This window comes from Marmota monax, unplaced genomic scaffold, assembly GCF_021218885.2.
Source record: "Marmota monax isolate L192 unplaced genomic scaffold, Marmota_monax_Labrador192_F-V1.1 WCK01_AAM20220418_F8-fsc00120, whole genome shotgun sequence".
Classification (NCBI taxonomy): Eukaryota; Metazoa; Chordata; class Mammalia; order Rodentia; family Sciuridae; genus Marmota; species Marmota monax.
In genome coordinates, this window is record NW_026694424.1 from 5,464,498 (window position 1) to 5,489,070 (window position 24,573).

At 40.2% G+C, this 24,573-nt stretch overlaps 1 protein-coding gene across 4 annotated transcripts in view; it reads left to right on the top strand.

The window, feature by feature from the left end:
- Positions 1-24,573, top strand: part of Dnah5 (dynein axonemal heavy chain 5) — a 283,494-nt gene that overhangs the window by 117,104 nt on the left and 141,817 nt on the right. For all 4 annotated transcript variants that reach the window (XM_046468300.2, XM_058570742.1, XM_058570743.1 and 1 more), the window contains 13 exons: positions 2,468-2,669; positions 3,238-3,473; positions 5,424-5,642; positions 6,871-6,933; positions 7,365-7,603; positions 8,324-8,564; positions 10,151-10,350; positions 11,368-11,521; positions 12,997-13,160; positions 17,295-17,451; positions 20,627-20,839; positions 21,993-22,217; positions 23,600-23,772. In XM_046468300.2, the coding sequence (XP_046324256.1) occupies positions 2,468-2,669; positions 3,238-3,473; positions 5,424-5,642; positions 6,871-6,933; positions 7,365-7,603; positions 8,324-8,564; positions 10,151-10,350; positions 11,368-11,521; positions 12,997-13,160; positions 17,295-17,451; positions 20,627-20,839; positions 21,993-22,217; positions 23,600-23,772 (2,486 nt within the window). The remainder of the gene's footprint in view (positions 1-2,467; positions 2,670-3,237; positions 3,474-5,423; positions 5,643-6,870; positions 6,934-7,364; positions 7,604-8,323; positions 8,565-10,150; positions 10,351-11,367; positions 11,522-12,996; positions 13,161-17,294; positions 17,452-20,626; positions 20,840-21,992; positions 22,218-23,599; positions 23,773-24,573) is intronic.

The window sequence follows — 24,573 nt, forward strand, 5'->3', positions numbered from 1 at the left end:
TGTGTGGAGCAAAGTGCTGGGAGGAATGACATCTCATAATGAGACCTTCCCGGTACCATCACCCATTTACCAGTGTGTGTGAGCCATGTCACCTTACAGGGACACACCTGGTTAGCAAACTGAACTGATTACTAAACAAGAAAGTATTAAAACTTACATGGCATTCATGGCTAGTTATAAAAATAGTGGGAAAAGATCTTGTTTACCATGGCAACATCATTGAGAAATACCTAGCAAACGTATTTAATAAGAAGTGTGTGAGGTCTCTATGAGGATTAGTCTAAAACTCAAGGAATTTTGGAAAAAAGATTCAAAATATGGATGAGAAGATGTATTATTACACACATATCAATTTTATTCAGATTTTAAACGTTTTTATGGGATTCCATGGATCTCCTAATGGGATTTGATGCTGGCTGTTCCCTTTGTCCCACCCCCTCCAGAACTAAGGTCCACTGTTTTCCACCTGATTGTCCGACCTCAGCAGCATGTCAGCAGGGTCCCATGGAAGTTTTCAAGGGGTTCAACCAATGAGGCATCTTGGAGCTCTGAGCAGCAGAGGGCAGTAACTTCATCGTGTTTTCCCTCCTGCCTCAGACCTCCCCAGTGGCAGGACTTTGAACTCTGCTTTTTTTCTTTTAGATTTTTATTTTTAAAATTTGTTCTAATTAGTTATACATGACAGTAGAATGCATTTAGACAAGAGCACAACTTCTCCTTCCTCTGGATGAACATGGTGCAGAGTCACACCGGTAGTGTAATTGTGCATGTATACAGGGCAATGATGTCCATTTCATTCCACTGTCCTTCCCATCCCCACATCCTCTCCCCTCTCTCACTCCCCTCTGCACAGTCCAAAGTTCCTTTATTCTCATCCCCCAATTATAAATCAGCACCTGCTTATTAGAGAGAACAATCAGCCTTTGTTTTTTTGGGTTTAGCTTATTTTGCTTAGTATAATATTCTCCAGTTCCATCCATTTACTGGCAAATACCATAATTTCATTCTTCTTCAAGGCTGAGTAATATTCCGTTGTGTATATGTACCACATTTTCTTTATCCATTCATCTGTTGAAGGGCATCTTGGTTGGTTCCATAGTTTAGCTATTGTGAATTGAGCTGCCATAAACATTGATGTGGCTGCATTACTGTATTATGCTGATTTTAAGTCCTTTGGGTGTAAACTGAGGAGTGGGATAGCTGGGTCAAACGGTGGTTTCATTCCAAGTTTTCTAAGGAATCTCCTTACTGCTTTCCAGATTGGTTGCACCGATTTGCAGTCCCACCAGCAATGTATGAGTGTACCTTTTCCCCCTCACATCCTCGCCAACACTTATTGTTGTTTGTATTCTTGATAAATGCTATTCTGACTGGAGTAGATGGAATCTTAGACTAGTTTTGATTTGCATTTCTCTAATCACTAGACATGATGAACATTTTTTCATATGTTTGGTGTATGTATTTTTTCTGTGAAGTGTCTGTTAAGTTCCTTAGCCCATTTATTGATTGGGTTATTTATTTATTTATTTATTGCGTGTTAAGTTTTTTGGGTTCTTTATGTATCCTGGAGATTTGTCCTCTATCTGAGGTGCGTGCAGTAAAGATTTTCTTCCATTCTGTAGGCTCTCTCTTCATATTATTGATCGTTTCCTTTTTTGAGCAGAAGATTTTTAGTTTGAGTCCATTTCACTTATTGATTTTTGATTTTGCTTCCTCGTGCTTTAGGAGTCTGGTTAAAGAAGTCAGTTCCTAAGCCCACATTGTGGAGATTTGGTCGTACTTTTTCTTCTATTAACTACAGGGTCTCTGCTCTAGCGCCTACATCTTTAATCCACTTTGAGTTGATTTTTGTGCAGGGTGAGACACAGAGGTTTAATTTCATTTTGCTACATATGGATTTCTAGTTTTCCAGCACCATCTGTTGAATAGGCTATCTTTTTTCCAGTGAATGTTTTTGGTACCTTTGTCTAGTATGAGACAACCTTATTTATGTGGGTTTGTTTCTGTCTTCCATTCTGTACCATTGGTCTACCTGCCTATTTTGGTGCCAGTACCATGCTGTTATTATTTTTTCACTATCGTTCTGTAGTATAGTCTAAGGTCTGGTATTGTGATGCCTCCTGCCTCACTTTTCTTGCTAAGGATTGCTTTGGTTATTCAGGTCTCTTGTTTTTCCAAATGAATTTCATGACTGCCTTTCCTAGTCCCATGAAGAACAGGAGCTCTGCTTAAGAGGGTCCTGTCCACAGGACTTTCAAAGACTTTGTTTTCTTCTACTTTCTGGAAACTGCTCTCCCTTCTGGCCAGGGATGGGAACAGTGAGCCATGACCAGCCCCACTTTACTGTCCATGCCATTCCCTGCGTCTTGGTTCTGTGCGAGCCGGGCAGTGGGTAAGTCTTCCCGTTGTGTCATGATGCCGTTTCAGGTTCTGCCTTCTCTACACAGACCTGTTATTTCTATTCTAGGAAGTCATTACATCCATGGATTGCTTCAAACGCTACAATCACATTTGGCAAAAGGAGAAAGAAGAGACTGTTATGACATTTATTATGCAAAACCCTTTGCTTTCTGAATTTGAGTCCCAGATTCTGTATTTCCAAAACCTGGAGCAGGAAATTAATGCTGAGCCTGAATATATCTGTGTGGGTTCCATTGCTCTGTTCACAGGTTGGTTCATTTTCTTTCAGACACTTACATAAAAGGTATCTTTTTTTAAATCTCTTTACCTAGATTAGTATTCCAGAGAGCTCTAGCTATCTTAAGGATTGACTTTGCTTTCATGGGCTTCTAGCTTTAAGACCAATTTGTAGAATTGTTTTTAATTCCCTTCTGCATAATTATTTATTCTGGACTATTTGGAATACTTTGATGCTAAACCTTGGAGATAAAGGCTGGTTTAGAGAAAGAGGATACAATCTGTTGTATTTAGAATCAAGATTCATCCTTCCTTCAATAAATAACAGTAACAAACATTTGAGACTTGTCTCAGAGGGTTTTGATAGGTATCTGTTTTTCAAAGCATTTCAAAATGCATTTTGAATTGTTGCAAAAACAGGCTTTACAAAATGAATGAGCATATAATGATTCGAAAATGTTTTCCCCAGTTTAATTTTCATGTTTTCGAGAGTTACAGGCTGCAGAGTACTCACTGGGAGTGAACACGGTGCTACTGCACTGTGTCTTTTCACACTGATCCAGTTTTTCAAACTGAACTCTGGATATTTGGGTTGTACAGCTGACTTGAAATTTGCCCTAACCACTGAGACAAAAGCCTGGATGCTTGTCATCGGCCGCCACTGTAACAGAAAATACAGGAGCGAGATGGAAAGCATCTTCACCCTGGTGGAAGAATTCAGTAAGAAACTGAGTCGTCCAATTAAGGACCTAGATGATATTCGGATCGCGATGGCCACCCTGAGAGAAATCAGGGAGCAGCAAATCCCCATCGACTTTCAAGTAGGACCTGTTGAGGTAACGATCCCTGTTTGTTTAGTGCAGAGACGTTTTCACATGTAGAAGCCACTGACGTATGGTCCAGGTCTGGGCTGGAGTTACAAACGGTGCAGACCCAAGAACCACTGTGGTAATGATGATGCTTGACCTTTGTCCAGTTCCTTTCGTGGGCTAGTCCTCATCCAAGACATGCCATCCAAGGTCCCCAAGAACAGGGCCTGTGATGACAGTTTCTAAGTTAAATATTTACTGATAAGCCCTGACCAGAGGAGGGGAGTGAAGGAAATAGGAAAGGACAGTGGTGTCAAAGCTAAGTGACAGCCTGGTTTCAGCTGTCGGCTAAATTCAGCCCGATCCCCGGGAGCTGCCCCCAGGAACTTCACCACACCTGGTCCCACCTTGAGGCCAGGGAGACTGACCCTTTGCCCCCAGGCCAGTGGTCACTGAGGAGGCTCCCGTGCAACAGAAGGCAGGGTTCCAGGGAGGGAGGCAGGGTGGTCCTTACAACTCTCAGGAGTTGGGAACAGGCTCAAAGAACTGTGCAGCTTGACCCGTGTTGCACACCACTGTGGTTTTTGTGCCATATCTTTTCCACAAAGAAATCGTGTATCAGAAGTGGGTCATGTATGTACTTTTTACAAAAAATTCCAGACATAAAACATCGTCATTTTATCACGTTGTAATTAAATGTCTGGTCTTACCCTCGTATGGTCGAGATCAGACTCCAGCCTCACATTTTCCACAGTACTCTTTGTTTTTCTAACGATTTTACTATCCTGTGAGGATAGTACAGATCACTACACATTTATCCTTTGTCGTGTGGGGCCGTGGGGTCCCGTCTTCCATCACGTTCTTCTTGGGAATGGAAACATCAAGGCAAACAGTCTGCTCCTTGTGCAGGACCAGGGAATTCCCGGGGTTTGAAGAGGAGGTGAAGTAGTTGACAGTAGCATTTTCTCCTCCTTGGGAGTTAAGACAGAAGTGGAGTCAAGGTGTCAGGATGACAGAATAAGCTTTATGCTGATAGAGCTCATTCAGAAGACTTAACGGAGTGCACCTCTCTGGTTATCGCTTTCCCTATCCACCAAAGTGTGTGCACACACCCTGGACTTGAGAGCACTAAATCCCAGGATCAGTGTACTTTCTTACCTATCAGAGGCAACCCTGGAACACCGCAGGCCTCTCTGTTACCCTGGTCCACATTTGTGGTACGGAGGGACCGGTCACAGGAGTGCTTTCAAGAAGGTAGAGGGAAGAGGGAGAAAGGCCCAGGGCCATGCTTGCCCAAATCAACATTCCCTGCCCCCCAAAATCAGCAGTCAGGTCTCATTTCTCCTCTGTGGGGAGGAGTAATGGTGGGAAAAGAGGCCAGGGATATTTAGGGAAAATCATTTCTTATGGCACCAAACTCTGCTTATTTTAATTTTTCAGCTGAAAGAGTGATCCCAGGTGTTGCAGTCTGGGGCCAATGATTTGGCCCAGGTTCTGACTCAAGAACACCCACTTAGGTCTGACTACTGGAACCGCTTAGCGACGAAGTGGCATGGGACCAAGTTCAAATTCTGATTTATTTTGTTATTCTAATATTAGAATTTAAATTGTTTTAATGCTTTCAATTTACTTGATATGATTGTGTAGTCTTCAAGTACAATCTGGAGGCCTAAGTAAAGCTATCTTTTATTTGCAATTTGTAGTTTAAAAAATGCATTTAAAATAATATTTTTAGATACTAGCAAAGATCCTGTAGCATAGCCAGGGAATTTCCTAGTTTCCAGGATGAGGAAATGGGAGATGAGCAGCTCAGTTGCTCTTGTAAGTTCTTAAATTTGCAAGTACAGTAACTGGAATCCTGAGGGTGAGGTCATGATCACCCTGTCACACTGGTCTCTTCCCCTCTGATGCTTCAGTGAATGACTGTGTGTGGGTTTCTATGTCTGTCAGAAATCAAGCCTCTCTTCTTTCACGTAGGAATCTTATGCCCTGCTTAACAAATACGGACTTCTGGTAGCCAAGGAAGAGATGGACAAGGTTGACACTCTGCGCTATGCTTGGGAGAAGCTCCTGGCACGTGCCAGCGAAGTTCAGAATGAATTGGTCTCTCTACAGCCCGGTTTCAGGAAAGAGCTTATTAGCACTGTGGAGGTCTTCCTCCAAGACTGTCACCAGTTTTATCTGGACTATGATTTGGTATGACTTTGGCTTTCTCTGTGTTTATTTTCAGGGAAGAGTAAAAACAACACACAACATGCTATTGTTTGAAAACGATGTGTTGAATTTCATAAAACTTTTTTAGAAATTGGGATTTTACTTATTATATATATATATATATATATATATATATTAGTTGTAGGTGGACACAATACCTTTATTTATGTATTTATATATGGTGCCAGGGATCAAACCCCGTGCCTCACGCATGCTAGGCAAGTGCTCTACCACTGAGCCACAACCCTGGCCCTGGGATTTTATTTTTGCAGAAGAATTTCATAAAGTGTTTTCTTTCCATAATTCCTTCCCCTTAAAGTTCATCAGAAAAATTTCAAACGAAATGGGGGATTTAAAAGTGCTATTCATATTGTATGGTTGGTCTGTTACTGAGATTGCTTAATAGCTTTCTGAATTTCTAAATTCAAATATAAATACTGTTCCTCCTTTCCAAAGCATTCCTTAGTTTCACAAATGAACGAAGCACGTGCCAGGCACTGTCCTTTGTGCTGAAGATACAGTGGTGGGGAAGACAGATGGAGCCCTTGTCCCATGGAGACCATATTTTAATCATATGTATGGGGTTTAGTGCAGAATCTCCTAGTGGAAATGTGGTGTGTAATGAGATCCATTTCCAGCTAATTATCATGTGCTACACAAGAGAAATATGTATAGCATGGGGTAAATTTCAAACCTGTTAACTAGTAGCACACCAAACCACAAAGCTAATAAAGTTTGAGGTTGAACCCATGTACTCACTTCATAAATGAAGAAGCACAGAGACATTTAAGTATCGTAATGTAGGGAAAATTAATTGTAATATTGTGTATACGGTTCACTTTACAAGTAGGTATTAGAGTGTTGAAGTCTGCAAGTTAATAGCATTAGCATTTCTGCTGAAACGGAAGGATGTGCTTCCTCCAGAGGAGCCATTGAGTCTTTTTTGCCTGTGTCATCTAAGAAGTGAATGATGCATATTTAGAATTTTCAAGGCCTCTTAGCTTATGGAAGTAGCATTAACTTGGGTTTTTTCAGACTTGAGACACAGTTCCAACTGAATCACTTTCTGAGTCATTTTTACCCATCAGAACTATTTTCCTATTATGTATATGACGTGTATGAAAACAACTTAGGTACTCAAACACTTTGAGCTTATGAAATTTGTATGCAGACACTTCATTTCATTTTATGTTTAACTGTTTTGCTTCAGAATGGTCCCATGGCCAGTGGCTTGAAGCCTCAGGAAGCCAGTGATAGGCTTATCATGTTTCAGGTAACATTTCAATTTCTACAACTTTTCCAAATAATGAGAACCTTGTTGAGTTTAAAACTTACATATGCTTTTTAAAGACATAAAAGCTTATTGTGGAATATGAGATGCATTTACTTTTTTTTTTTTTAAAAAAGTCTTTATTTTATTTATTTATTTTTATGTGATGCTGAGGATCGAACCCAGTGCTTCACATGTGCTAGACAAGCATTCTACCACCGAGCCACAACCTCAGTCCGCATTTACCTTTTTATGTGTGTATGATTTGTTGTGGTTCCCATTAGAAGGGGTTTCTGTGAATTAATTGCACTCGTTAAGTGTTCTTAGTTACGTATGTCAGAGATCATAATTCTTGTTTCTTTGCTAGTATTCTCACTTCCGTGTTTGTTCATGTGTAAATCATTTTGATAAGTTTTCGCTTGTGTTGTTTTTAGAATCAGTTTGATAATATCTATCGGAAATACATCACCTACACTGGCGGAGAGGAACTGTTTGGTCTGCCTGTGACGCAGTATCCCCAGCTTCTTGAAATAAAGAAACAACTAAATCTGCTACAGAAAATATACACACTGTACAACAGTGTCATAGAAACAGTGAATGGCTATCAAGATATCCTTTGGTCGGAAGTGAATATTGAAAAAATCAACAGTGAGCTCTTAGAATTCCAGAACAGGTGGGAAATGAGATGCCCAGCATGCCAGAGCTATGGCTTCAAAGGCTTGCTTCTGGGATGGACCGTTGGGTTTGCTTTCCACCCCGGACGCTTCAGAAGCACATGGTGCTGCCTTGTTGTTGTCTGTTGACAGCATCCTCATGAATCATTCTGTTAATTGCCCCTATGTGGTGAGAGAGGCGCCTCCGCTAAACCTGGATGAATCTTGTCAGGCCTTTCCTGCAGTGTGGAGGGAGCTGGGCTTTATTTGTATTACATGTCTCAAACATTTGAAGTTAATGTTAGCTACTTTCCTGGAATCAAAGCAAGAGGCCCGTGGTGGTTTGACATTTTGCGTGCTGAACCCAAGGAAGATGGGCGCCCCTTGTCATGCGTGTGAGCTGATGCGCTGTGCTGTGCTTTGAATTTAGTATGTTCTCCCCATCTGTTTGTAGAGTTGAAATGGATTCAGAGGCACCTCTAACCTTTGGTGTAATGCTTCTACCTAAGTAATTGTTATGAGGGATGGAAAAAAAAAAACTTTGTTGGAGAAACGATTTTATGTAATACATGCCAGTATATTAAACTAAGAGATAATGTCTAAATCGTGAAATTTCAAAATCAGATAGGTATTTGAAAAGACTTCTTTGTGCTTTTGCAGTGCTGGGACTTGAACCTGGGGCCTTGTGCATGCTAGGCAAGCCCTCAATCACTGAACTCCACACTGGCTTCTCTTCACAGGTGTCGGAAGCTGCCCCGGGCACTAAAGGACTGGCAGGCTTTTCTGGACCTGAAGAAGACCATTGATGATTTCAGCGAGTGCTGCCCCCTGCTGGAATACATGGCCAGTAAAGCCATGATGGAGAGGCACTGGGCAAGGATCGCCACTGTCACCGGGCACAGTCTGGATGTGGGGAATGAAACCTTCAAGTTGAGAAACATCATGGAGGCACCTCTTCTGAAGTACAAAGAGGAAATAGAGGTATAGCTCACCAAGTATGATGTGGAGGAAGATCTGAAGGTCTGATGGGATTTATTCCATAGCACTCCCATATTGTGGGGCTAACCACATTAGGACAGTTGGAACTCTTGTCATTCAGCCCTAACTCCTGAGCATGTGGTTGTCCAGTGCATACCTATGCGACAGGTTCTGAGGTGGGCACATAAAGGTGTATTCCTGTATTCAGAGGTCATTAAATAATCAGTAAAATAATCATGCGAATCGAAGTGTAGTTATAAGCTATAGTAAATGCCACTGAAGGAAAAGTATGCTATCAATGACAGCCTGTGACACAGGGGTTTGTCGCTTCCGGGGATGATAAAGGTAGGGCAAGCTGGGCTGGCTGGGTGAGTGAGCAAGGCCATGTAGTGGAGATGAGGAGCTGTGTAAGTGCAAAGAGGACCGTTCCAGGAAGAGAGGAAATCGTGTGTGAAGTATCTGAAAGGTGTTGGAGCAAGCAAAAGATGGCTGGGTGTCTTGGCTATGGAGGAAGAGGAGAGAAGAGACAGCAGAGGCCTGGAAGGGGACTGAACCTAACACATCTTATTGGCTTTAGTCCTAGGGCAATGGGGACCACCTGGGGGATGTGTCTCCAGAGGGGATGACACAGTTAGGTTTGCATTTCTTAAAGATTATCCTGATGGTCAAGTGCAGGGGAGAATGATAGCAAAACCAACAGGGAGCTTTGGCAAGAGATGCTGGCTTATTGCCAGGGGAGGAGTTAATGAGCCTGGAGAGGAGAGGAGAGATCCCAGGAATTTTTAGGAGGTGAAACTGTGTAGAATTTGTTGATGGAGGGACTGTGGTAGGAGAAAGATGGGGAGGGGATAACGATGATCTGTGGCTTTCCTGTGGAGAGGTCTGGGTGGGTGATCAGCTCATGTGGAGACTGGTGATATTGTAAGGGGATCACTTTGGGTGACAAGGGCAGAGATCGAGAGCTTGCGTTTGGACAGGAGTTTGATATTTCACAGGTTGTGTTTGGGGTTCTCCTGAAACATCCAAGCAGAGAAGCCCAGTAGGCAAATGGATGTGGGTCTCAGCTGGAGATATGAGAGATCACCAGACACACGGGAATGGATCAGCTCACCCAGAAAGGGAATGCAGTGTGAGGAGAAATGAGGGCAGAGACGGGCTCAGCTCATGGTCTGGGAGGAGATGAAGCTGCAAGTGAGACTGAGAGAGCGACCAGAAACCCCAGGTTGCTGCTAAATTCCTCCCCTCACTGCGTTTGTTGAGTTTAGAGATAAATCAGAAGCATTATGTTTTGAGTCTGTGATTAAGGTTCAAAATATAAAAGGTCACTATATCTTTCCTATTATCTTTCTGGAACAGTTTTGTGGGAACTTTTATAAATGAAGCTTCTCTTTAGTCATCGTTATCCCCGTCTCCTTCCACATTTATACCTATGCATACACAACACTATTATAAGGCATTTGACATCTGGAGATATACATATTTCAGATACGTATGAAGCAAATAGAGAGGACAACATCTCTGCTGAACCTGAGCCGTTCAGGAGATGTGTCACTTTCATGTAATAAAATGAGCACTTACCATTTTGATAGGACATCTGTATCAGTGCGGTGAAGGAGAGAGACATCGAACAGAAGCTGAAGCAAGTGATTAATGAATGGGACAGCAAAACATTCACATTTGGCAGTTTTAAAACCCGCGGAGAGCTGCTCCTGCGAGGAGACAGCACCTCAGAAATCATCGCCAACGTGGAGGACAGTTTGATGTTGCTGAGTTCTCTCCTGAGCAACAGGTGGGAAAACCATCTACCGTGGCCCTTATATTTGAGAATCACCATAACGGACATTCCAAGGGAAGTTAAGAAAAACGCATTGCAATCATACCCTTCATACAAATAAAATACTTGCTTTAGGTTTAGCCTTTGGCACAGCTCATGTAACAATGATTTTATTTCATTATCCTCTATTTGTGGGATGTGTCTGAGATAGAGTGGACAAAATAATGCTACATGTAATTAACCACTTGGATCTCGCTGAACAATTCGACTTTGCTTCACTGCACAGCTGACAGTTCTACAGGCCCTGGGTCCCAGGGGGAACATTATTCTGAATTCCAGAATAATCATTCTACTTGAAAAAAAGCTTTTTGCTAACACTTATGGACTAGAATTCTTAGTTATGTACATACTCCATTGAGATGACAGATCAAGATACAGGATGAATTTGATTCATAAAGAGGAGTAACATTGCATAGTGAAAGGCCAAGCTAATAGTTCTATTGGACTATTTTATGGTAACAACAAAGCCATCACATTTTGGACATGGAAACTGTAGACTCAGGAACTTAAATTTGCTTGAGATGTGAAAGTGATGAGCTTTCCCTTGCTTTTTCCAAAATATTTTTTTTTGTTCTTAATAAATGGTAATTGTATAATATGTGGATACCATAAAGATATGAATTTATTGTGCATTCTAGCTTTAAAATATCACTCTCCTCCCTGGACACACGTGTATCAATACTTCAAATATAGGAAGTGCCATCTCTTTAAACCTGTATTGATAAAAAATTCCTCTTCCATTTTCTTGGTACTCCCAAGTATCATGGGATATAAAATTAGGTTTTGGAGATTTAGACTGTTGGTGATGTCAAGTTTGGACTGCTCAGGATCTGGTGAGCTTTAGAAAACTTAGTCACATACAACTTAAATATGCATACAACTTAAAGAGTTAAGATTTTTAAAAGGGGTTTTAATTCAAAAAATAACATCAATACAACAGAAATGAAACATTGAGCATGTTTCTTATTTTAGGTACAACATGCCATTCAAAGCCCAAATTCAAAAGTGGGTTCAGTACCTTTCCAATTCAACAGACATCATCGAGAACTGGATGACCGTGCAAAACTTGTGGATTTATCTGGAAGCTGTCTTTGTGGGAGGAGACATTGCCAAGCAACTGCCCAAGGTTTTTGAATTTTTAAATATTTCCTTGAGTTTTTTTTTTCAATTAGAGAAAAAATCCAAGAACTAATAACCTCTTAAAGAATGCAGTAATATTTTAATCTTTATTGCACGCCTGCCCCCAGAATTTTTGTTTTCTGCTGTGGATGTTGTTCTTCAGAGTCAGTGAGGAATTGTGGAAAGCAAAAGGGCAATACAGAGAATAAGAATGCAATGAAACCGTGATGTTTGGCAGGAAACCAAGGGTTAAAAAAACAGACTGTGAATTCCCACATAATTGACGTGCTTCTTCAGGTAATGTGGAGGTAGAACTGGAGCAGTGTGGAATTATGGTATAGTTATCTTGACAATGGTTGGATAATTTGTTCTTCTACAGCTGACATTTAAAAATAATGCACAGTATACAATGTACTCAATTATCTCTGTACTGTAAGATTGAGGGGTGGAAATCGTGCAGGGAGGAAGCTCCGAAACTTGAAGGTTTTCTCAAGATGCTGAGTCTGTTTTTCCATCACATTGTCATTATCTAACTATGTATACCTGGGGTATATTTAGAGATTTTTTAAAAAGACATTTTAAACAAATCTCAAGAACTCATTCAATTACCAAAAGTTGTTTGCAACATTATAGTTTTAACAACATATTTGAGCTTTAACAATCTATTTGAGCATGATAATGTTGACTCTTCATGTAGGTTTTATAATCTTTTCTTTGGTTAGTTTTTAGTTATAGAAGGCAGCTGTTATCCAATTGTAAGGCAGAGCATTTGTTTTTTGGTCAACAGTGAAATGTATTTATATGCTAAAATTTTAAATATTTACTTATTATTTTTTGATTTATATTTGGGCATGTTTTTCTTATTGGGTAGGAAAAAATCTAAAATTGGACTTAATGAAAATTTTCACATGATGTTAAAGAAGTGAGGTAAAGTTTCTTGCTCCCATATTTGATAGTATACTCTCATTGGTAATATATAGAAAGTTTTAGGGAAAAAGTTATTTATATTCTCTCAAAATGATCTGTTTTCCACTTTTTCCTGAAAAAATGAATTTTTTTTTGTAACATAAGTTATACTAGGATTAATTTTTTATTCATATTTTAAGTGTTTGTCCCCCACCCCAAACATATAAAAAGTTAAATACTTAGTGTAGGAAACTTGAAAATAGAAAATTCACTCCATTTAGAAATATGCATGAAAAATAATTGGGAATGTCCTTCCCTCTTAAATCCTCTTGTACAGTATTATTAATTTTATGTCATTTTCTTGTTTATACTTAAAATAATGAAAGTATCCAGGGTTGAGCTAAAGATACTTACTTAATAAAGGGAGTGATATGATGCAAAAGACCTAGAAGTCAGAACATGTGTGACAGTAGGCATGTGTAGCGTGGGTGTCTGGCCTCCGCTGGAGATTTGTGAGATGCTCTGCCCTTGAGATGACAGAAGTGTCCAAATGTGCTTGTTATGTCATTCTTATAGGAAGCCAAGCGCTTTTCCAATATAGATAAATCTTGGGTGAAGATCATGACTCGGGCACATGAAATGCCAAATGTGGTCCAGTGTTGTGTTGGAGATGAGACCCTGGGGCAGCTCCTGCCACACCTGCTGGACCAGCTGGAAATATGCCAGAAATCCCTTACTGGGTAAGTTCACTGGCTCTTTGAAAGCCGCCAGATCTTAGGGAGAAAAGGGAACATGGAAAGGAGGTAGAATTAGTGGGTTGTGTTTTCTTCACTAAGACTTAATTCATGTACAGAGTTGTGTGCAGTTAAACCTTATCTTCTCTCCAAACACTTACTCTGTTGGTCCTGATGTTGGACTCAGAACTTAGGTTACTTCCCTCACTGACGTGATATCATGAAAATATTCTCTTACAGTCCTTGCTTTTTAAATGAATATACATGTTTTTTTTTTCTGATATTCTTCTGGATAAATGTCTATACAGCTAAAATATTTCATTAACTCATTATATGAAACAGTATGTGTATATAAGCAGTCAGGATTATAGAGAAATAAGACGTTGAGTTGGAATCCTTTTGTGAAAGTTGAAGAGTCCAGGGCTGGGGTTGTAGCTCAGTGGTAGAGCACTTGCCTCCCATGTGTGAGACACTGGGTCCGATCCTCAGCACCACATAATAAATAAATAAATAAATAAACGAAAGATATGTGCCCATCTACAAAAACATTAAAAAAAAAGAAAGTTGAAGAGTCCAAGTAAGACGATGTCTAACATAATATCTATCAATGTACCCATGCACACATGTGTAGGCTTGGTGAATTGCAAGAGTCATAAAGTTTCTCTATTTTATTGTTCTTGGTTAATAGAAACAGAACCACTTGAGTATAACCACGTTAAATAGTAATCTAAGGGTACCTTGATGCTCATGGCAGACACTCAGTCTAAGCATTTAATAACGAGGTATTGAATAATGAGGTCTCCTTGGCTAACTCTGGGAGAGAGATGATCTTTTCCCATGTGTATGTCCTAATGTCCTCATCACCTGTAATGGGGTCCTCACAAGCTAACCAGCTTGTCCTATGCACTGGGGAGCCCAGATTACCTAAGGCAGGTGCTCTCATAGACATAGGTGATGATTAAAATATTGGACTTTGAGTGGCACTGTGGAAGGATCTCTGTGAAGTAAATAGAGAAATTTATAAAACTTGAACAAAAAAGTGACTAAGCTAAAAATGGAAGAAATACTATATGATAACATATAATACATATAAGTAATATGTATTATTTATTCTTGGCTAACCAGAAGATGTTTTCAGTTTGGCTACTACAAAATAATAAAGTAATAAGATAGTTTAGGTCCAAGGAAAAGAAGGGTTTATAAACTAAGATGATAAAACTGATGCAAAAACCCTGAAAACTGACCTCAGATTCAGAGACCAAAAGTTATTCCTAAAGATGAAAGCAAAAGGTGACATGATTAGGTACAACACCAATAGGTTCCATTACATAAAAGATACTAGTTGCTCAGGAAAACATTTATTTCTTTTGTCCTTGAGTTGATACCTTGGAGGCATTGTGCGTGTGTGTGTGTGTGTGTGTGTGTGTGTGTATTAAAAAGGATCCATGAGCAGAATCCTCACCTACATTTTTATCCCAGTGTGGGTCAAACATGAGTCATTCTAGTGGAATAGCTTGAGCCCAGAAATAGGATAGGATGACTGCATAGACGACAACAAATCCTTTGTGAATTTCATTTTTTTTTTTTGATGGAAGGCATTGGATATTGTAAAATGTGAGAAATTTAAGCCCTGGCAAGAATCCAGTGGATATTTGAGCCATATTGCTGGTTAAGAACAAATGCATATATGACAATGGTTTGCTCAGTTGGTATCCATTTAGGAACATTGAAGGGTCAAAATAAGACCATGCCTAAACAAATGTCTACTCCACTACCTTGGGAGTAGTCAGTAAGAACTTGAGGTGGGGCAGAAATTTTCTTTAGTAAATGTTTGTAAGTTCCCTCTAATTTAAGTTGTGGGTGTTCCAAAGCAGTATGCTGTAGAATATGCCCAGAAATCCTTTCCTTTGGGGGACTGACCTATGCAGCTTTATTAAACACCATCATCATAGCCTGTGCCAGTGCTGGAAATCACCTTTTAACTATGTGCTTTTAAAAAAAAAATGCAAGTAAGTCTTCCAAAATGGACTCTCAAGTATTAATGGCTTGATTTGCTATATAAAATTGTCATATCAATCAAATAACCATTGAAGGATATTTGACAAAAATAATTTTTGTTTTCAAATGATTGACATTTTGGCATTTTTTAAAACCTCTTCAGAAGATAAAGTCTAAAGTTATTCACAGTTTGTTTATTAAGTTTTTTTTTTTGTCTTTTGATAGTTACCAAGGTAAGGTTGCATGCCAAAATGCCTAGTATAAACCCTTGAGTACTCCTATTTACACAAAAGCAATACCCACCCAAGCTATCAAGGATTGGCATGGACAGGAAGAGTCTCCATACCAATCAGATCATAGTTTGGGGGGGCAGGTATGAGTCCATGAAGACGTCGCCTTGCCCACCCCATCACAGAAGCTGGGTTGACCTACTCCATGAGCCTTCTCCAGCCTGGTCTAACCAGAGAGAAAACATTAGCTGATTTCTCACCAGAATCAGACTAGGAATACAAATCAGTAGGGAAGTTACTAAGAATAAAAATTCAAGCTACATGAATGAGAAAAATTGGTGTATTAAATAATAAAATGAACGGTTTCAAGTGAAGGAAAATTAGAAAACCAAAAACAACAACAACAACAAAATTAAACATTATAGAAGAAGAGTAAGACTAAGAAAATGAGATGTGTAAGGGCAGATGCTGGGCGGCCTGTTTTCATCCTACCCCCATCCCCCCACCCCATGAGACTTTGCACTTTTTCACACACCCAGAATAAATGGATCCAGTCGCCACACAGCAGCTTGTAATTCACATTTTAGGAAGCATCCTGGTCAGAGTCAGAGAGGACGATCACAACCCACACACCAAGCCTTGCCCATTATCTCACCCAAGACATGTCCACTTCTTCCCCAAATCCCCACTTATTGTTTCTCCTTCCTTTTTTATTTTTTTTGCCTCTTTGTGAAAAATAACCTCACTTGTGTCTTGAAGAATTTGGCTCTTGAGTGGCCTGCACCTCCCACTCAGCAGAACACGTCCAGGGGTCCTGACACCTCTGGGGTTCCTCACATGTGTCCTTGAGACGGCCACCACGCTCTGGTTTCTGGTCCCTGTGATCTGCTACCACACGCTCTTTTTTCCTGGGAAGAGAATTCTGCTGCTATGTTATGGGGATGTTTTCTCATAATTTTACACAGGAAACAAATAAATAATACAGATGACAAGGAAGAGTAGAAAGTTTTTCAAAAATCTCACAGTTTAAAACAGACCAGTAAAGTTTCAAAAAGAAACTTCAATTAAAACCACAATCATGTCCCGTGTGGTCGTGCGTGCCTGCAGTCCCAGCTGCTAGGGAGATGGAGGCAGGTGGCTCTCATGAGATCTTAAGACCAGAGGCCAGCTGTGGCAAGCATGAGACCCTGTCTCAAAAAAACCACCCCAGCCAACCTCAAACAAGGCCAAAAGCCATAATAAACAATTGAAAAAGTAAAAATGCCAAACCATAAAAAAGAAGCTACAATAATCAGAACAAAATATGCTAGAAAATGAGAGCTATAGATTAAAAAAAAATGGTAGAATGAATATATCCATAGCATGAGGAATCACCATATCATAAAGTGCAGGGGAAAGTGCGTGGATGGGGGGTGGGGGGCTTCCCCTGCACTCCCACAGCTCCTGGAGGCAGGCACCCCTTCAGAAGTTCACCCACAGCTAGATCTGCTTCTGCTCTGATGGAGGGCTAGTGGATTCTCTTTTAAGATACAACTTCTAAGACACGCAGATGGCGTGCAGTCTTTTTTGCTGTGCTTGGAGAGACAACAAAACCAAAAAGCAAAACCCCAAACTCTCTTTTGTGTGTTTTATCCTGTTTTCTCCAAAGGAAGCACAGGATCTTTCAGACCAAGCAAAATGTATGCCTTAGGTTTGCAAAAGATAAAGAAATTCTGCCACCAACTGTGAAAAAAATGTCTCCTTATCAGAATGTGGGATGCTGTTTGACAAATCCCAAAGCCACAAGCCAGACATCAAGTCACAAGGGAAATCAGATTGCGATCTTTCTTCCCTTCCATCCAGGTTAATTTGTTCCTAAGAAAAGGTTAGCTTTGTGTGTTCATAGAAGTCTACCTTTTCGCTCCTTGCTTAGATACTTGGAGAAAAAACGCCTCTGCTTTCCTCGATTCTTCTTCGTGTCGGATCCTGCTCTTCTGGAGATCCTGGGGCAGGCCTCGGATTCCCACACTATCCAAGCCCACTTGCTGAATGTATTTGACAACATCAAAACGGTCAAGTTCCATGAGAAGGTTTGCCTTATCGACTCTCTGTCTTAAGCAGCTCTCTGATGCTGTGTTTACAAAGGATGGTCCATTTATTCTTGCCTGGTGATTAAAAAGAAACTTTGGGGCCAAATTTGCCTTCAGAACAGTGTGTGGCTTCTTAATATCCAAGGTGCAGACTAGAAAGAAAAATAATAGTTTAATATGACCAGGAAAGCAGTGTGTGCAGCGCTCAGAATTTTACATGGCGAGGTAAATACCTAGAGAGCCAACAAGACAAAGACACTGATGGCTCATAATAAAGTGCTTTGACTAAGCAGAATTCTTGTAGGGATTTGATTATTTTAGTCAGGCTTCAGAAAGTTTTGATATGCTTTCTTAAAACGTTTTTTTGTTTGTTTGTTTGTTTGTTTTACACTCCTAATGTGTTTGTAGAATCATGGAATTGTATGACCAAAGAGGTCATTCAACTTGAGGGACACTGATGCCAGAAGTGTCCTAATCTATCCTTCTAATCTATCCTTCCACCTAAAATTCTCTAGGAAAGGGAACTTCCCTTTTGACATTTAGTCAGTCCTCTGGTGTTTCATATAAATCCTTAGTAGCATTCCTTTATTCATCTTAGCACTTAATTTAATTTATTGCATAACTAACAGATGTCGTCCTTAACTATGGGAATACATCCACCCTAGGAACTTGTGCTCTGGCTGGAGTAGACAGAAAGTAACACACTGAGCCTACAGAGCGCAGTGAGCACTGTGGTAGAGTTACTTCACAGTCAGCAATTAAAAGTCAGTCACTGCGGTCAATCCCTCACTATGCCCCAGATGTGAGGCTGTTCCTGGGATTCTAAGGAAAAATGAACCATAATCAACATTAAAATGGTTTTATGCAATGTGACACTGAAGGGAAATTTGACAATTAAATTGTTGGTGATTTTGGACTTCCATTATTAGTATCGTGCTTTTATTAAGCACAAGGAGCAGGGGCATACCTGTCAGGGAGCCCTAACTGGGTGCATGGGGTGTCAGGGAAGGTGTCCTGCAGGAGAATATCCACTTGGACTGGTTTTATGAAGGTGAGTGGAACGTAGCCAGGTAGGTGAAGAAGAGAGCAGGGTGTGGTCAGGGGGAAGGGCACCTGGCGAGGACCTGGAGGTGTGCGTAGCCCAGGATGTCAGAGCGCTGGGGTGTTGGGGTGGATTAGGCCTCCATGGCTTGGGACAGCAGGAGTGTGCTCTCTGTTCTGGAGGGGAAAGTCAGAGTAAGATGGCGGCAGTGTTGAGTCCTCCTGGAAGTTCTGAAGGAGAGGTTTTCCACGTCTCTAACATGATTTCTCCTGGTGGTCAGCAATCCTTGGAGGTTTTGTTGTTGTTTGTTTGTTTTTAATTGTAGACAACACTTTATCACCTCAATGTCTGCTTTTGATTTCAGATATTCTTTCTGGGTGTTTTTGTGTCTAAATCGCCCTCTTCTTATAACTTTACTTATTACAACACCCTGATCCAGTATGACCTCCTCTTAGCTACACCTGCAGAGACTCTTTTTAAACAATGTCCCATTCACAGGGAGCGATGGGCAAAGGAAGAAAGAGGAACAGGCTAGATTCCAAAGTCCAAGGGCCTCGCACTGTGCAATTCCATTTCATTCGAGTGTGACAGAAAGCCACAGGAAGCTTCTAAGTGGGGCAGTGACCTGAGCTGGGTTGCGCTGCAGTGTGGGAGGTGGAATGAGAGCAGCAGGGTGGAAAAGCTGAACAACTCTAGCAGAGCCGGACAGGAGAGGGAGAGGGGAGGGAAAGCAGGATGGACAGGAATGGTCAAGACCAGTGCTTCTTGTTGACCACGAGTGTGCACGTTGAAGGGAGCTCATCAGTCAGAACTGCTTCTTGATGTTTTGCTTAAGTCTTGCTGCTACAGCCCTAGAATTTCTCACTGTCTCCAGCTGTAGATTGCAGATAAGTTAGGCTTCCTCATTGGTTGATTAAAAGCCCACAGATCCTTAGCCTCTGTTTATAGCTCTTGCTTCTTAAGATTGCATTTCTTTTTTTTTTTCTTGTTCCTTCCATAAGGATTCTACAACCAGGGCAGATCCTGGTTTTATGGGTTCTAAATATTATAACATTACAAATACAGAATTATATTCAGAAATCCAAAAAGGGTCCATGTAAATGAGGAACCAGAATCTTACGATTCATTAGATACCTGGACCGTCATTGCTGTCTACAAGTGAAGAGGACTTCATTAGTACATCCCTAAATCTGAGTGCAAATGGATGTTCTTTATATTTTTATTTTTTAATTTTTTAAAGTTTTAGATGGACACAATACCCTTATTTATTTATTCACTTGTTTTTTTATATGGTTCCGAGTGAATTAGGATTCCCCACGCTCCCGCCCTTACTGGCATTGAACCCAGAGGCATTTTATTAGTGAGCCACATCCCCTTTAATTTTTTTTTTTTAATTTTAAGACAGGATCTTGCTAAGTTGTTTAGGGCCTTGCTAAATTGTTAAGGCTAGTTTTGAACTTGTGATCCTCCTGCTTCAGCCTTTGGAGCCCCTGGCACCAAGTGTGATTTTCTTAGTGTCAGTGTTGTTCTCCAGCATTGCATGTTCAGAGGATGGAAGAGGACCACTGGAACCTGTGTCTTGGAACTCCAAATGCTCTGTTCTTCTCATTATGCTTCATGGAAACTGAAGTTCAAGACCTCAGAGGAGCTGGGGTTGATTAGAAACCGTTATGTGACAACAAGTCCCAGTAAAGAACATTGTGTTTGGCCCAGAATTGGAAACACTTTGTAATTACTTTCTGCTATTGATCATGTTGACCAGGTCACTTCTGATGTCAACTTGAGACTCTTACAGTGTGGAATTACAGGCTCTTAGGGAGCCCCGTTTCATTTGAGAAACTCAAGAGATTTTTTTCACCACCACATTTGTTTTAAATATTTCTTTTAGAAAATAAGCTTACTCCCTTAGAGTATTAGCTATTTGGAATCAATTGAGGGTTCCTCTTTAGATTTCATGGCGAACTACTTTTATTGTTTTGAAAAAGACTTCATATCATGTTTTGTCTTATTTTTTATAATCTGTAGCTTAACTTTCTATGGGAAGGAAAACATGACAGGGAATGAAAGAAAAGGAAAAAATTATTTCTCATTTTTTTAAATGAATGTAACAGTCTCTTTCCTCTTCTAACATAGGTGTATGATCGGATTCTGTCCATCTCGTCCCGGGAGGGGGAGACCATCGAGTTGCACAGACCCGTGATGGCTGAGGGCAACGTGGAGGTGTGGCTCAATTCTCTCCTGGAGGAATCACAGTCTTCATTACACCTTGTGATTCGCCAGGCAGCTGCAAATATCCAAGAAGCAGGGTTCCAACTGATCGAATTTCTTTCTTCCTTCCCTGCTCAGGTCAGTGTTTTGAAATTGGAAGGCCTTTTTTTTTTTTTTTTTTTTCTCTTTTAACAAAATAGTCATCTTAAATCTCGGCTATTGGTTATTGTAAGCCTCACCAATGCATAACACTGAACCAATATTAAATTTTCATAAAGATTTATTAAGTCTAGATAAGCTTAAAGATTTTTCACTGCAAATGATTTGGCCACATAGAAGGTAGAGACTTAAATATGTATTTTGGTTGTAGAGATACTGGACTTACTTTAACTTAAAAGAGTTTTGTCTTTCCCTGCTGAACCTCAACATGTAACAATGTATATAAATCATAACAATATCCTTAGTGGGCACTCAGCTAGAAAAATGAAAAATACATTTCAGCATTTAAATGCAGGAAACAAGCTAGGCGTGGAGGCGCATGCCTATAATTTCAGTGGCTCCAGAGGCTGAGACAGGAGGATCAAGAGTTCAAAGCCAGCCTCAGCAATAGTGAGGCATTAAGCAACTCAGTGAGACCCTGTCTCTAAATAAAATACAAAATAGGGCTGGGGATGTGGCTCAGTGGTTGAGTACCCCTCAGTTCATTCCCCAGTACCTCCCCACCACCAAAAAAAAAAAAAAAAAAAAGAAAGAAAATACAGGAAACAATGTTTTCTTAGTCATTGTGATGAATAAAGAGTTCATGAGTATAAAAACAACACAGTGAATCCCACCACTACCTTTATCTATAAGAATAGTAATCTAATTAAAATAAGATATATTCCATGTTTGTATAATTGTATAAAAATGGATTCTGCTGTTATATATAACTAAAAAGAACCAATAAAATTTTTTTGTGAGCATGTACTGTGTGTAAACACTGTGCTAGTTTGGTAAAGCAGATTTAAGACACATTCTTTACCTGCAAGTAACTTAAAATCTATCTAGGAAGAAATGTGATTTAATCATAAGTGGCTTAAAATTGTAAGAAGAAAATGATAGACATATGATGGTGACATACTTAGTTACCCAGTAAACTATGTAAACAGCGTTTCCATGGGTTTTGAAACAAGCTGTCGATTTGATGTAATCAAAGCTTTACATTTGTATGCTAATCACAATTATTCATTATGCTGCAATTAATATTTAAATATGTAAATATTCCATATAAAGCCTTCTTTATTTCTAAAAGGTTGGATTATTAGGAATTCAAATGATATGGACACGGGATTCAGAAGAAGCCCTTAGAAATGCCAAGTTTGATAAAAAAATCATGCAGAAGACCAATCAGTCCTTCCTGGAGCTGCTAAACACACTGATAGACATCACTACGAAGGATCTGAGTTCCTTGGAACGAGTGAAATATGAGACTTTGATTACTATTCATGTGCACCAGAGGGACATCTTTGATGACCTGGTAAACTCTTCATAACTGCTGTGGCGTATACAAGAAAGCAAGCAGTAGGCACGCCTGTGTTTAGTTGCTGGAATTAGTTAGATTGAACTGAAGGAAAATGTTTGATTCAGGAGTCATCTTCTTGATCAGACCTTGTTTATCAGACTTTCTCTTCTGCCTTAAACTGAAATTTCCATCATTTTCTCATGATCTCTACTGTTATTGAGGCAACTAGACTTTCTCTTCAAATTCTTCATGTGGTTATTTTAAATGCATCCTGAAAATCTTTATTGGTCTTGTGTTCCTTTTAGTTACTGATTGAAGATCACTGGTTTCTTGCTGCAGAAATTATGACTAATATTGCTAGTAGAGCTTTTGAGGGATTCTTTTAGGGCTTCTGATAGATCACATCCTTACTTAACAAGTTTTGGTATCTTTTATGTCATTGATGGCAACGTGGTCTTTCCTAACACAGCCTGTGACATTCAGGTGTCATGCAGATTTTTGCCTTTAAAAAGAAAACAGGATGGAGAAGGAGAATTCAGTGGCTATTAAAAATGGGAAATGTGAAAAAAAAAAAGAAATTTGTCCTCTACCATAAAATACAACATTAGATAAGAGGCAAGAAGCTCTCTCTTACTTTCATAATCATTTTCTGAATTGTGTCTCAACCCCATTATGTAAAAAAGATTATGAAAGATTGGTCCTGATGGAATGGAAATAAAAGGCAGCACATTCAAGCTGTTTTGTGCTAATCTCCTCTCCTAATAGTTAAGCGCACTGTTTGCCTCTCTGAGAAATAAAGGGCTCAGGGATAATTTTCGATTTCTTATTTGTCAAAGAAAAATGATTAAAGTGGCTTAAAATTTTGGTTGAAAAATCCAGACAAAAGCTTTGCCGGGCAATAACTTGTCATTTAGATGTTAGAAAATTTTGCCTGCTGCAAATTCCTAGGAAAAGTAATTAATGGATTAAAAAAAAAAAACCCTCAATGTACTTTGACATAATCTTAAGAAATGCCTTTTTCCTAATGAGATTGTTTAGCTCTGCCTTTGTATGCCATTACATGTTTTTCACAGATTATAATTCATGGTTGGACTATGGTCTTGGACAATTAAGGGTGAAATTTAAGAAATGAATCTTATTATTAAACTATGTACTGTCATTTAAATCAGAGGGGCATGATTAGGGGTTCTCTTGAGTTTCCTAGTCTCATGTCTTCTGAGTTTTTATTTTTTGATGAATAAATGAGTGGGTTGGGTGATGACGTTGTCCATGGCTTTGAGCTACTTGGGTTGTCTGCGAGTTCCATTTCTTTTACTTTATGTTCTATGTAAATGCCGATGTGTATGTTTAATTAGTGATTCTCATCTCGGTTTTGACATACACCTTTTGAATTTCAGTGTCACATGCACATCAAGAGCCCTACGGACTTCGAGTGGCTGAAACAGTGCAGATTTTATTTTAATGAAGATACTGACAAGATGATGATTCACATCACCGATGTGGCTTTCGTCTATCAGAATGAATTTTTAGGCTGCACTGACAGGCTTGTCATAACTCCACTCACAGACAGGTGATGGAAGAATTTTGGGATTCTGCAGCCTCCTCTCTCCGCTCCCCGGTTGCTCCAGGGACACTGGCTTCATGCCTCTTTAGGGTTTGTAGAATCTTTCCCACCAAAGCCCTTGAGGTTCAGCAGGTCTAGCTTTACACCTGTGTCTTCACATGGGATTTAGGTTGTGGCTGATAGAGACCTGATTCCCTTGCCTTCAGTCTTATGGAGCCAATGTGTAAATGTCCCTGTGGACAACTGGGCAAGAAAGGGAATTATGGCTGTGTGTCGCCCGTGCAAATCCCAGCAGGCCTTGAAGGCTCAGTTAGTAGTGGTGGGACCTGTTGTCCTTCCAGAGAGGCAATTAAGATGATTGGTTAGCAGGAAAGAAATTACGGATCAGCACAAATGAAAGCAGTGGGGAGGACACCAGCCGGGCGTGGGATGTTGTCGGTGCTGCCCTGCGTGTGTCCTTGGCTGGTCCTGTTGGCTGCAGCCTCTACTGCAGCCTCCCTAACTCTGTCTCCTTATCAGGAAGATGAACTAGGCTGGCTCCTGCGGCCCTTCTGGCACTAGTATTCAGTCCAGTGTGAATTCCCTGACATCCGCCACGTTGCATATTCTCTGTTAAGAGATGAACTCAATACTTATTGTGGCCATTTGACTGGCTTTAGTCTTCCCATATTGTATGTGTCTTAGTCAGCTGTTTCACTGCTGTGACCAAAAGACCTGACAAGAACAATCTTAAGGAGGAAACATTTGGGGCTTACGGTTTCAGAAGTCCAGTCCATAGACAGCCCCCTCCATTTCTCAGGGCTTGAG